The sequence below is a fragment of the Sebastes fasciatus genome, chromosome 7, assembly GCF_043250625.1.
Source record: "Sebastes fasciatus isolate fSebFas1 chromosome 7, fSebFas1.pri, whole genome shotgun sequence".
NCBI lineage: Eukaryota > Metazoa > Chordata > Actinopteri > Perciformes > Sebastidae > Sebastes > Sebastes fasciatus.
This window is the reverse complement of record NC_133801.1, coordinates 18,298,117-18,312,806: the sequence shown is the minus strand read 5'-3', so window position 1 is coordinate 18,312,806 and position 14,690 is coordinate 18,298,117. Positions and strand designations below refer to the sequence as shown.

At 42.5% G+C, this 14,690-nt stretch overlaps 1 protein-coding gene across 5 annotated transcripts in view; it reads left to right on the top strand.

Moving 5' to 3' along the window:
* Window positions 1-11,269, top strand: part of grik4 (glutamate receptor, ionotropic, kainate 4) — a 341,658-nt gene extending 330,389 nt beyond the window's left edge. For 3 of the 5 annotated variants that reach the window (XM_074642012.1, XM_074642013.1, XM_074642014.1), the window contains exons 15-21: window positions 2,545-2,654; window positions 4,524-4,697; window positions 5,166-5,331; window positions 6,036-6,261; window positions 7,151-7,279; window positions 8,051-8,169; window positions 9,670-11,269. In XM_074642012.1, the coding sequence (XP_074498113.1) occupies window positions 2,545-2,654; window positions 4,524-4,697; window positions 5,166-5,331; window positions 6,036-6,261; window positions 7,151-7,279; window positions 8,051-8,169; window positions 9,670-10,059 (1,314 nt within the window). In that variant the 3' untranslated portion in view covers window positions 10,060-11,269. Of the gene's footprint in view, window positions 1-2,544; window positions 2,655-4,523; window positions 4,698-4,915; window positions 5,045-5,165; window positions 5,332-6,035; window positions 6,262-7,150; window positions 7,280-8,050; window positions 8,170-9,669 lie in introns of those variants that run through there. The other 2 variants (XM_074642015.1, XM_074642016.1) reach the window with 2 other exon arrangements.
* The last annotated feature ends 3,421 nt before the right edge of the window (window positions 11,270-14,690 follow it).

Here is a 14,690-nt window from a genome sequence, read left to right as displayed (position 1 = left end):
ATAGTCATTTAATCCATTGTACTATAAAAGTATTGATTAGTGCAGCTTTAAAAACATGACATTATGGCAGAAATCATGATAGTGTGCTTTGTTGTCAGAAGATGAATATTAAAGGGAGATTAATTAAGCCTGGGACTCAGTTTATAAGACCTAAAAATGTTTGTAAAAAAAAAAAGGAAAAATATCCTGACACATTTTGGAAACAAGCACACAGATTTTAATACATTTTATGCAGTTCCCATTTAGCCTATCTGAATGTCTGTGTGCTCATTAGTCTCTTGCAGCATCACCATGGATAATTCCCCCTCCAACTCCTGAAAACATAACTTAGTCTCTAAATGCTAAAACACGCATATTACTGTTGTGTTTCCTGTCTCTTCCTACCTTTCTCTCTGTCTCTATCTCCTCTTCTCCTTCACTTCTCCACCATCTGTTAGCATGGCTGTCCCGCGTCTCTGCAGCTCTCTTCATTTTAATAATAGCACCTTGGTGGGAGCTTAAGATGTGGGCACGCGGGGCAAGCATTTAACAAAACGCTGGTTCAGCATGCGCCACACTGGACCAGCAAACAGGAGGACTCATGTCAGCACATACTGCTTTTTACCCCAATAATGCCAGTGCAAACAAGAGGCAGCACGGCAGTGAAGCTCATTTTACAACAATACTCCACATCTGAGATGGCCATCGGGTGTTTCATCACTCCGCTGTTCTATTTTGAGGCAGCTATCAACTCTACAGACAGACAGACAGACATTAAGACTGGCAGGCTGATTTGAATCATGCAAAAACTGACAATGAATCTCACTCTCCTCTCCTGCACCACTCCTATTTTACAGGCTAATATGCAAGTGATTACAGGCGCATTAATGAATTTTTATCTCTGCTCAAGTCTAAATGGGGATTCGTTTATCATAACAAATGCCCACCACAATAATTTCACCCTCTTGCTGCAAATTTAATTTTGGAGGGCCTCAGAAATGTATTACTGCAGCGTTTTGGCATGCGTGATGTCCCTTAGGAGTGCCTAATTGAGTATTTTTTTGCATAAAAGTGATTTGGACTTGTTCAGGTGGGCTCCGTGGTGCTGCCTGTAGACAGAAACGGAAGATAATTAACTTCTACTCTCATAACAACACTTGGACAGTTGGTTGTTTGATTACCTCCACTATTTAACTGTGTTGCTGGCCCCGACATCCACCTCCATTTCATAGTCATTAACAGATGGTGGACGCGCATCCGTGTGCAAATGGCTATTATTCCCTCGCTAGTGTTCGGCCAGCCACCAGGCTATAGGCTGAACATGCACATAATAAATATGAGCATGCAATAAGCGCACACAATCACCGGTAATTGGTTTCATTTAGAGGACAATAGCTGTTGGTGCTGAAAATGAAACATTAGGACTTAGCCCCTATATTCCCATTGGTCTGCGAGCTGCCAGCCCTATTTCAGCCACTTTATCTCCTCTTCCACTGGTTACCAATCCAAACATAACAGCCCATTGCTTCTGCGGCATAGCCTTTCCATCCAAGCCAAAGCTATTAATCTCTTTCCCTTTTTTTTACTCCGAGCCGGGGCACTGTGCGCTCCCAGTCATACAGGAAGTCAACTATAGGTCACGGAAATGAATTTCGCTTTAATGTAGCTGTAGTGGTTGACTTGATTATTTGACCTTTCTCTCTCTACTGCATTTGACCTTGTGGAAAGCACAAAAGGTGACTCTGTTCATTACTCTGACCTCTAATAGTTCTTTATGACTGGACTTAATACTGTAAGAGCATACTATATATACCAATTAACAGGAAACAGTTAGAAAATAGACCGTTATTTTTATTTTTTCAGTGCCAGAATCCAGGAAACAAAACCTCTTATCTGTGATGTTGTATCAATATACAGCCCCGTGCCACTCTGTTGACAATTCATGGGAGACTGAGTTTGTGCTTTCATACAATGTTGATCTGAATGTTTACACACGCAAATGAGATTCATATAATTATATTGTTATCAGTTTAGGACAGGAAAATCTCGGCTTATCACATGAAAATGCCTTTATTTACTGTCCCAGTCACCTTTTTCATCTTTTTCCAAATTACACAGGCGGCAATAAATGTTGTTTAAAACAGACCAAACTGGGCCTGGGGGCAAAAGAATCAACGCTGAAATTCAGCATTTCTTTTTAATTAATCTTGGCACTCACTTTGTGGGGGTGATGTTAGAGACTTAGATGTTTTTTTCACATGCTAATTAGTTAATCTTCACCTTTACAAGTAAGTGTTTAACCTCTCGTTCAGCAAAAGCCCGTGTTGTCTTGGCTGGTGTGAATTTAACATGGGATCAAAGTGGTCACGGTCTGTGCAGGCAGGCTTTAATGATTTTAACCCTGTACTATGTGTGTGTGTGTGTGTGTGTGTGTGTGTGTGTGTGTGTGTGTGTGTGTGTGTGTGTGTGTGTGTGTGTGTGTGTGTGTGTGTGTGTGTGTGTGTGTGTGTGTGTGTGTGTGTGTGTGTGTGTGTGTGTGTGTGTGTGTGTGTTTGTGTGTTTCAGGGACGTCGGCCAGGCTACTTCTCCTTTCTGGATCCCTTCTCCCCGGGTGTCTGGCTCTTCATGCTTCTGGCCTATTTGGCTGTCAGCTGCGTCCTCTTTCTGGTGGCCAGGTAAGAGCTCACCAGTAGAAGACAATCTGTACAGATGAGAGAGGAAAGAAATGAGACAAACAAAGGGGGGTAGAGCACAGAGAGTAAACCCACTAAAAGGTTTGTTTGGGGGTTATACAGAGGAGGAAACAGGTGTCTGTTCTCTCGCCTTTCTTCAGTCTCTATCTATCTAGTCTATCTTCCACGTCACGCTGAAAGAGATGTTCTCCTCCCAGTGGTGGGTCTCCAGCGTCATACTGGCACCTGCTGGTCAGGGAGGGAACTGGCACAGCTGCTGCTGCAAATTATTATTGCTTATACAACAGAAACATTATTAAATTACACTGTATGTTAAGAAGAAACTTGATCAAAGATGCTAATTTATGTTTTATGTAACACCTTCTGGAATCAAATTATATGTAGGTAGATGTGTAGATGACTGTGTGAAGAGAGTTCATTGGGTGGCACACTGTAATTAAATTGAGTAATGTGATTTAATCATGACAGAATGGATAATATACACTTTTTGTTTTTTGCTGGGGTTTGCTAAGAACAATATTTCCTCTACAATCATACGGGACATTAAATGTTAATTAAAGAATAGGTTTACGTTTGTTCAGCTCTGAAACAATGTTCACATGCTGAAATGTATGTACATTTATATAGTTGTCAGTGGCTGTCATTTTAATTCAATTTCATCCAAGTCAGATAGAATAAATAGAATAAATAAAAAATAAAATAATAGCGGCAGAGTATGACCATATAAACACAAATACACAGGGAGAGTAAAGTGCATAGTGACCAGACATCTCTACCATCATAACACAATTGTCAATTGTCATAGTCTGCGACATAGACATCATAGCGGACCTCGTCATCATCATCAGCGTCATCATCAACAACACAAACCACATCATCACCAGCGACACTACACACTTTGCTAAGTGAGTAGCATTGAGCCCCACTTCCTCCTCCCCTGGCCTGTATTCAGAATTGAAATGGCGGTAGGGATGAAGGAGTTTTTTCCCTGTTGCTCTTAACAGGGAGGAATCTGAACCTGGAGCCAGAAGGCTTAATCTAAAATTCAGAGTGTAGGGGGGTGGGCGCTGTCAGATACGATGACTTAAGCCTTCCTCCGTACCTGTCTACTAAACAGGTCAGAGAGCATGCTCTTGCTGCTCACTTTCATTATCATGGATAGACTATTCTTGGATTAATCGCCACAAAGAAATCTCTTTCTAATGCAATTCAAATCCAAAGTCCTCTTTTTGTGCAAAAACACATTCCACTTGAGAAGCTAATATTCAGCAGTCTGAATTAGACAAATCAAGTATGTATCTACCAAAGTTACAGTCTTTATAGTATGAAATTCCTCCACAACAGCCCAGCAGGTAAACACAATCTGGGGAAACATAATGAGGAATTTCTTTTCATTCGTTTTAAGATTTTCTTTATTTTCCTATACAAGCCTTAAGTCTTTCCTTTTTCTTTGTACGTTTTTTTGTTAATTGTGGCGGTTCAGAAGGAAATTATGCCCTAGTTTTAAGACAGAAACTGTGGCAAACAACAGAGTTGTCACATAACTTTATCTTCATGCAGCACCATCTGAACATACCAATTACATTGCCTTCACTCCCACTGTTTAAGCAGGCAGCACATGGGGAATGAAAAGCAGGTTGGTTCTCTCTAGAGAGCCAAGGTGACTTTGTGCTCAGTTGACTGTTAGAGTTGTTTCGCTTCGTGTCTGTCTCTGCCTTTCTTTCTCCATTTCGCTCTCTCGAGTTTTGCTCTCGTTAGAATACTTAATCCGACTTTCATTCCCGCTCTTGTTGGCTGTGTTCCGCCTCTGACTCTCTCTGTTGTCTAACCCCATTGTCTCCTTTACCCCAGATTGACACCTTATGAGTGGTACAACCCCCACCCTTGTCTAAAGGGTCGCTGTAACCTGCTGATCAACCAGTATTCACTTGGCAACAGTTTCTGGTTCCCTGTCGGAGGCTTCATGCAGCAAGGATCCACCATTGCTCCCAGAGCTCTGTCCACGCGTTGTGTCAGCGGAGTGTGGTTAGTAATGTTTTCAGCTTTCAAACCCACTCAGGTATACATACACCCATTCAACTCGTTTTAATTTTGTGCATATCGCTCCATCATGTAATGCATTTCATCTTTGACGTGATCTTGAAGCTTCATTCCAGATTTCCTGGACATCAGGGTTCAAGATGAGATGAGTGATGGTGTTTGTGCACGTGCATACGTGAGACATTGTCTGTGTGTGTCTGCAGTTGCAGCTAAAACATCACTTCCTTTCATCCAAACCGAGCATTATCACCTTTATCCATACACACCCACGCATTCATGCATCCCACCCTGTCATCCACTGAAAATCCTGCAGGGTCTTCTCCTCTCAGGTGCGCAGGTATTTTAATCCTCCCACACTTTCACCCAGACAATCTATCTTCATACACCAGCCCTCCCCATTTACATACTTTTATAGGTGAATCCATGTTCTTGTCCCGTGCCTTTCCTCCACAGGTGGGCCTTCACATTAATCATCATCTCATCCTACACTGCCAACCTGGCTGCCTTCCTAACGGTCCAGAGGATGGAGGTGCCGATAGAGTCCGTAGACGACCTGGCAGATCAGACGGCGATAGAGTACGGCACCATGCACGGAGGATCCACAATGACGTTCTTCCAGGTCAGAGGTCACACACGTCATTGCGTATGACGTTATTCACAGCCACACATATACACACAGACTCACTCAAGAGCCTGCAGTGATCAGTGCGCCATCAGTGATGTTATCCTCCTCATCACCCTCCTGTCCTTCCTGTCTTCCTCCTCCGACCAAAGGTTTTATCTGTTTCCTGTCTGTTCCTTGCCACGACCATTCAATATCCTTATCCTCAGGGAGATGGGGCACAGTCCAGGTCCCTGAGAGAGGGACACTGTATCCTCCTTCATCCTCTCAGGACTTGACCTCAGAGAGAGAGAAAATGAAGGAGAGAGAGTGTGGGAAACGGAGAAAGAGTGTGTTACAGGGAGGAGAGTGAAGGATGATGTAGAGGGAAGGAAAGAGATACATTAGCCTTGTCTTTCTTTGTGCTTTCACGTCCACTGGACCTTGAATAACTCGAGGAAGACAGGCCAAGAAAAAGTAGAGGACAGGTGGAGAAGTTACGGGAAGAATCTGTTTGAAACTTTGAAGTTATTCCAAAAAACTGTCACATTTAACTGTAGCAAACCTTTTGGAGAATTTGAATAAATCCATCAGTCAAGAAAATGAAAAAGAATGACAGAATAAAACCAATCTCCACCTCTGCAAAAACTGAGAAATGATGCGTCTTCAGCTGATAGACTGAATGTGTCTGTTTGTGCTGATTGTGTCCCGCCGCTCTGCAGAACTCTCGCTACCAGACCTACCAGCGTATGTGGAACTTCATGCACTCGAAGCAGCCCAGCGTGTTTGTGAAGAGCACGGAGGAGGGCATCGCTCGCGTCCTAAACTCCAACTATGCCTACTTGTTAGAGAGCACCATGAACGAGTACTACCGCCAGAGGAACTGCAACCTGACTCAGATTGGAGGACTGCTCGACACCAAGGGCTACGGCATCGGCATGCCGCTGGGTGAGTGGAAAATTAGAGGGGGGGGGGGGATAATTAAGGGAAGAGAAAGGGAGAACTTAACAGTGAACTCACACAGGTAGGAGACCTTCTGGATATCAGCGGCTAAGACAGAAGACTTGGAGAAGTAGAGGGGAAAGGAAGTTCAGTGTAAAATGAAGGCAGCGGAGGACTAAAGTTGATGTTTCGGTTGGATACACCGAAGCTAAGAAGGGGTAATGAAGAGCAGGGGCATTAGTTGGAGGATACACCATAAATGTCACATTGGAGGCCCATTAGCTGCTATCATGGGGAACAATTTTGCAAAAAGTGAGAAACTAAAAGAGACTTACTGCTAGGTTTTAATAGAGCAACTGTTTCCATGCTGTGATGGGAGAAGTGACGACGAGAGAAAGGGAATTTGAAATATTGTTCCTGTTGAATGTGGAACTGTTGCTGCGCGGCTCGCTGGAGTATAAACACAGGGTTTACCTACACTTTGATCTCACCTTGAGTCAATCTCCAGACGGTGGAAAACACACCTTAAAGTAAACAAGATTAGTTTCAATTCCTTTGATCTGTAGAAGGTAGATAAAGCCACTCTTTAGTGGCTGACGCTCCATACCGCATACTGTGATGTGACCTGTAGAACACTGCGAAATCCTAGTAAGCCCCTTTAATCTTTCATTTGAAATCGTATTTTTTGTTGAAACAAAGTCTTCTAATGGAGTGACATCATTTCACATTCACCATGGCAAATCAGAAGAAGAAGAAGTCATGAAAATGCACTTTGATTTAACAAAGTGAATGTTGAATTTTTTTTTGTCTGAAGTTTCCGTTTTAAGTTGGAGTACCGTTTTAGGTGCTTTTTCTCAGTGTGCAGGTTTGAGCTTCGCCCGTCTCTTCCCTGCAGGGTCAGTGTACCGGGATGAGTTTGACCTGGCCATCCTCAAAATGCAGGAAGACAATCGTTTGGAGATCCTCAAGAGGAAGTGGTGGGATGGTGGCAAGTGTCCAAAGGAGGAGGACCACCGTGTCAAAGGTTCGTCTCTGGTTAATCCTCATCTGCTTGTTCTTGAGCTCCACTCCAGTTTGTTACAGCGTGTTTTTGGAACATAGACTGTGTATAATGGTGCCTTCAAATAGGGTCGTTTTTACCGTGTTCACGAGAAGAGTCCATATGAACGCCCCCCTCTTGTGGTGTTCACGACCTTGCAAGAGGAGGTTTCTGCAACCAGAAGTGATAAGAGAGGGTGGAGCTAAATACAACCGAACGCTGAATAAGATGTTTTTAGGCGACCAAAAAGGTTATAATTAACTTTAATGAACTGAAAACACACTGTGAAAGGGTTAAAGTTCTAAGATGAAAACACAGACAACTCCCAGACCGGACAACGCCGTGGTAGCGACCTGTCAATCACAAGGTAGCCACGCCCTAAAGCATACCCTGCTTTATGGTCTATTTGACTCTAAATGGGACCATAATTTACTCAATGAACATCACACTGTATTGAAGAAGACTTGAAACTAGCGATTGAGACCATAAACTTTGTGTTTACAATGTTTACTGAGGTAATAAATCAAGTGAGAAGTAGGGTCATTTTCTCATAGACTTCTATACAATCAGCCTTGTTTTTGCAACCAGAGGAGTCGCCCCCTGCTGGCTATTAGAAAGAATGCAAGTTTTAGGCACTTCCCCATTGGCTTCACTTCTCAGACCCAGAGGTAGCTCACTGATTTGGAACATTTCAATTTCCTTGCCTCCTTTTCCCCATCATCTCTCACTTCTCCTACCATATCCTGTTGCTCCCAGGTCTGGGCATGGAGAACATCGGCGGTATCTTCGTGGTGCTGGTGTGCGGCCTGCTGGTGGCTATCTTCATGGCAGTGCTGGAGTTTGTCTGGATGTTAAGACAGGCACCAGGAAATGAGGTGAGAGAGGGCTATCTAACCTGCATCTGCTTTGTCTCCCTCTCCCCTCCCTGGCACCCTCCCCCTCGCGGAGCTGCCAGGCTTTCCCACAGTGCACAGCTCTGACAGGAAGTGTAGCAGGCCTCTCCGTCTTCCTCTGGGTTCCACTCGACACCCAGCCTTCGTCCGACCAGCCTATGTAACATCAGCACAAAACCAAAGATATACCTCACTTATACCTCACTCAGAGTACACGCATATATAGATTATTTTCTATTTATAGCTGTAGAAGATTCATAAATATATATTTCATATAATATCATACATAATATAGAATATTGAATGTAGCTCAACCTTATTGGAGGTGAATAAATGATTACAGGGTGCTGCCAATGAGAATTTACTCATAAATGTGATTGTTTTCTTTTAGCCTTAATCCAATCATCTTTTTACTTAAAAGATGCTTGGCATTGTGTGCACATCTTTGCTCAAAATCCAATTATCATAGACCAGAAGTCTTTAATTCTATCTGAGGATGAATGATGGACAGTCATGTACTAGTTGTGGCCGTCAACCAGATGTGGACAGTAGAGGAGAGGATCGGTTTTTAAATGAAAGATTTCTACTTAACATAGATTTAGAAAAATATGCAACTATAAGTACGTTTCACTGTGAAAAGTCACACAGATAGTGTGTGATTATTATAATCCTAAAAACAATATCAATTATAAATCAAAACTACGTATATACTCATATACATTTTATGTGGAGTGAGGTCTGTTTGGAAAGGCATTTTCATTGGGACAAAGTTTAAATTTCTGTTAGTGAAGGAGCTCTGCTGCACTATTCTTGAGGCGGTGACGGTAGAGAGAGATGTGCATGCCGTGTTATAATTATTTCTGCTGTGATTCCTTTAAAATATACTTGATAATTGTCTTTTCAAATGGACTCCACACTGTGATTGTAATTCAATAAACATTCGGAATGTGAAAGTCAAAAAACTCATGTGATTTCTTCTTTTTGAGCAGCAGAGATTGATTTCACTCTAACTTGTAAACCCTGTGTGTGTGTGTGTTTGTTTGTGTGTGTGGGGGGTTTATACCTGTGTACATCCGTATAGTTGTCACTGTGCTCATGTGCAGCACGTGTGGATTGATAATTAGCCTCTCCCGTTTGCAGGATAATGTCTGTCATTGTCATTATTTGAGATTACATACTATAGATACCCAGTGGAGCACTCCATCATCAGTCCAGAAGATAAAATGTGTGTGTTACATGTCTGTATGTGTCTGAAAAGTAAGTTTAAAATTCCATGTGTACTATACAGTCTGTGTTATTGTTTTTACTGATTTCCTCTCTGTTGTTCCCACTGTACACTGATTATAAAGATGAAATATGTGTCTCATCAGTTTGTCCTGATCAAGTCAGTCAGTCAGTGAGTTGTCTGGCCTCTCTCCCTTTCTCTCCCTCTCTTATCCCCCTCTACCCTATCTTTTTCTCTCCCTGTTTGTGTGCTTGCAGCAGTCAGTGTGTGAGGAGATGCTGCGGGAGCTCCACGGCATCGTCCTGTGTCGCGACAGCCTGCAGGTGAGGCGCCGGCGGACGGCTTCGATGCTGCGGCCGCGGCCCTTACCCCTGGAGGAGCGTCGGGCGCGAGCCGCCGCCGTCAGCCTCAGCAACGGCAAGCTGTGCGGGGGCACCGGACTGCCTGAACCCCTCTCCCACAGACTGGCGCAGGAGGCGGCCCTGGTCGCGAGGGGGTGCAGCCACATCCGCATTTGCCCCGAGTGCCGGCGCTTCCAGGGACTGAGGATGCGTCCCGCGGGGGCCACCGGGGCCCTCCCGTCTCCCACGCACAGTGAGGAGAGCATAGAGTGGGACAAGACCACAAATAGCAGTGAACCTGAATAACGCCCCGCGACTCCAACAGGACTGACTTTCCCAGCAGCCACCTCTCTACTTTCCAGGGATCAAAGATCACATGGTATTTTCATTCAGCCATTCGGAGCTTGATCTTACAGGGCAGCACAGCGCTCTGAACCTTGTTTTGCCCTCGAGGCAAAAGCCAGTAGTCAGTTTTGGAGTCTCCTTGGGTGAATTTTTTTCCATGGCCACAGGAGAAACTGATGAGTCTGTCTCGGTGTGGTCTGTCCCTGTTGGCTCTCTGTACTATGTCAAACAGGACGGACAAAAACAGCTACGAGGCATTTGTACTATGCAGTATTTTCAGTCATTTATCATTGTGCTGTTTCTTTTTTCCCCCCTTTTTAAATTATTTCTGTCCTCTGTTGGATTATCAGTACTGAATATTGTTATTCTATTGTTCTTAAAAAAACAAACTTTAAACAAGTTCCTTTTTTTTATCTGACAATTTACTGTATGAACGTATATTGCCTCTGAAGCTGCAAAGATGAACAGACTAATGCAAGGTCATCTTCAAATCCTTTTATTTTGAAAGTGCCAAAAACCATGAGTGTTATCTTGTGGCTGAAGAAAGCACCACAGCCTTGAGAAGACAACAAACTCAACTGAACCTAGAAAACAAACAAACAGACACACAGACTTCTTTTATAGTAGTGATATTCTATTAAAAAATGTTTTAACTGTTGGTATCTCTGAAAGACAGCGATGCATGTCCAGAGGTGTTGGCAGGTGCTCATTGAATGATAAAGTGGTGGCTGAGTAGCTGAAAGAATGATTTCTGGTTATGAATACCTTGGCATTACGTTCTCCTCCATCTGTCCTACATCTTTGACACCATGACACGTTTATTGTCTCATCACCTGTCCGTTTTATGATCTCTCACTTAAAAATGTACACGCGTTGTCTCCTGTGCCGTCTGTAAGAGATTAGAGGAAGAATGATTCGGGTTTCATAAGGACAAGCCAGACTGTGAATGATATTATCTTTTATTTCACAGCTTTGTTGAATACTCGATTCTGATTGGTCAATAACGGCGTTCTACGGTCTGTTATTTCTTTATAGCAGACAGTTGCTATGGGCGCAGTTCTGATATCGGAGTCTGGTGTACCATTTTTGTGTCAAATGATTGATTTCATAAGTAAGTAGTCGTGTAATAAGCAGGATAATGTACAGCTACCGGGTCATTGTTGTGAAATAAACCCCTCCGCCCGCATCGCTCTGTCAGGGTTTATTTCACAACAATGACCTGCTCACTGTTCATTATCCCTTCCATATCAGAACCAAATGAAAACATAAAGTCCCTGGAAAAGGAAAGTGTTTTATATCTGCAGTTGTTTTGAATTCTTTTAAAATGTCAAGGCAGTTAAACTTTTACTGAATGTGATGTTTTACACACTGCTTCGAGGAGTATTTCAGTTCGTATCAGCCGAGATGAGTTGTCTTTATTTGCTTTATATCAACCATTCCTCCAGAAGTGAAACAATGAGAACAAACCACCAGCAACGGGATTCTTAGGTTACTTCCTTCATAGACTGTGACACACGACTTAGTGTTATCCCATTGAACCGACAGGTCTGAAAGTGAATCTGTATGATAGTCTGACTGTTGCTCAGAAGGACTCAACGGTCTTCACTGCTTCTTGCTCATGTCTGATGTGTCCATCATTTTAAATCTGTCAGTCACCCTCCCTCAGAACTAGGCCACCAACTCGAAGGTAGCACTGCAGTATCTCTCTTGTACTTTTATTAGCCACGTTCACTTTCTATCTCCGTCATTTTCCACCTGCAGATTCTCACGGTTAGAAACCCTCTGCATTATGCTCTTTTAAAGTAGCAACCTGGGAAAGGAGTGAATGTTAAATTGAGGTGTCGGACCTATTGATCATTCGCCGTGGTTTGTTTTGTTTTTCCGCGTTATTGTCAATAGGTCAAACCTCATTGTTGTGACACGCCAAAAAATCTAAACAGATCACAGCACCTATACGCACAAATCAAAACCTCCGATCCAATCTCCCTGCGACGCATTAAGAAGGCAACACACATCTTGCCAAGGTCCTGAATGGTCCAGCAACTCATACAAAGTTATTTCAAACAAACAAAAGAAAAAAACATCCTGAGATAGTAGAATGTCACATAAAGAGTACAACCCCCGAAACATAAACTAGAACAATTCAGCATCCCCTCCACATGCGGATAAAACTCCAAGTCCTCATTACATATGAAAGAAAAGGGGCCCAGAAGCCTTTAAAAAATGAGCCCACAGTTTGGCCTCTAGAGTTTCTCTAATGGTAACAAATTGTGATAATTAATGGAGAAATAACTTAAATATTGGAGAAGCATTTTCATTCTTAGAAAACAAAATACATTTCTTTGCATAGTACTTAATCATAATTAGTATCGCATTTGAGATGATTAAATTAAATTCAGTCCCATGGCGTCAAATACCGATGCTATGTAACCCATCGGTGCCTGTTTCCGATGTACAAGGCACCATTTAGGGTCTGTATGAGATGCACCAGGCTTTCAAGTAACTACAATGTAAACCCATTCTCGTCAATATTGGATGCTCAGAGAAAGTGGGAGTGTGGTGACGTAGTTTAAAGACACATAGGGTGGGTGGGAGGGGTGGAGGAATCGGTCCAACAAACCAGCCCAGTCGCACGGCAGTTCGTAAGTAAGTAAAAGTAACTTCCGTACTTAAGTTACAGCAATTCCGGTGTTATTTTGACCCAAACCACAATCTTTTCCTAAACCTAACTAAGTAGTTTTGTTGCCTAAACCTAACTAAGTATTTTTATTTTGAAAAGACTGGACTGGAAATTGTACACAAATCAAATAGATTCAATCTCGAGACTATTTCACGAACTGCTGCGAGACTGTGTTGAACAAACACAGGACTTTAATCCTGGAGAGCGCTGTTCGTGTCCCGCGTTGTTTGTCTTTGTGTTCACGTTATGTTTCACTTTTACTTCACAAACATAGTAATTTTAAGCCAAACTATGATGTTTCCTAAACCTAACTAAGTGATTTTCTTGCCTAAACCTAAGCAAGTGTTTTGTTTGAATTCACAACGTTAACCACACGTGTACTGCGACCGTAGTGGAGGGTCACAGTTAGACGCTACCCAACGCGTTAGAAAGTGACGCCAAGGGGTCCTGGCCAAGCGTCAGTATGTGACGAGTTGAGATGAGAACATGTTGAATGTGTTTATGTTTATGTAAAATCATGATGAGAACATATAGTTTGGATCTCAGACACACACGTGAGTGATCACACCGTCACCTTGTTGTTGAATCATCCTGTCATTTGTTTTACCATTTCACAAGTACAGATATGAGTTCACCCAAACTGCCTAAATTCTACTTTTCAAGCACCTGTTATTGCATTAACGGCCGTGATTGTTATGCTGTCTCAGAACATGTGAAACTGTGGTGAATCATTCGCTGACAGACCTGGAGGGAACTGCAGCACAATCGTACTAATGCAGAGTTTTTAGGTGAATTGATGGTTCTGAACAATCGGCTGACTGGAATCACAAATGAGAGGAATTTCAATTTAAGGGTTTTTTCCCCACACTTCTTCAATGTCAGTCGAATCAGTTGCGGAAAAGTGTTTCAGATGGCATTTCCATTCAGGTCTGCAGTGTGTCTGAACTCCCACAAGAACACATCGGTGTTTGAAACAGCATTGAATCTGCTTGATTTGGCACCGAATAGAAGTGAGTGGGAGTCGCAGAGGCATTATGTCATCATCTGCTGAAGCGCCAATAGTGCCAATGCACCTAATCCTCAAGTAATGAACTATTAATGTCCCACAGCCGGTGTGTAAATACAGTATGATTAACAGGGTTCCCCAGTAACGGTCCAAAGTGTTGTTTTTTATTACAGGAGTAACAAGTTGATTATGTTAATAGAAAGGAGATGTGTATTATGTTTATATGGACACATATGCCATTTAGACACAGACACAGATTGTGAGCATAATGGTGGGGAAAAAAACAGTCGATGTTAACTTTCTATATTTCTTTATATAACAACTTGTCAAAGGCAAATTGCCAAGCAAATAGCAAAGAAAAAAAAAGACCCACATTTCATTACCAGTTTTATAAACGAAGTTTCTATCCATTTACTGAATGTCACTAAGAAACTCATGAGAGTAAGGAGGCTCTCCCTGCACCCGATGCTAACTTCTTAAACACTAAAAACATTTACACGGGTGCTAAATCAAGCGTAGTTGGAATGAGATTGCCAATTACCTTGAAGGCAAGGAGAGCAGTGGAGTAAGAATTAAAACAAATCCCACTGAAACACTGGGCGACCTTAGCTGGGAGACCACTGAGAGAGAGATGGCAGGGTTTGGCTGCTATATTTTATATGCTTTATTTTCTTATGTTGACATTTTTATTCCATTATAAATACATTTCTTAAAACAACCTCCGCTCTGTGGGGTTTTTGTCTCTTCTTTACTGTGATGTATTTGACCTTCTGAGCTGTTTAGATCTGTCATGCTAAATAGCTTCTGAGTGCACTTTTCTAGTTTTATTATTCAACCGGAAGAAATATTCAGACAGTGCACTTGGTTTGTTGTGACATAATGCACATTGAGGGAAGCAGTATGAGG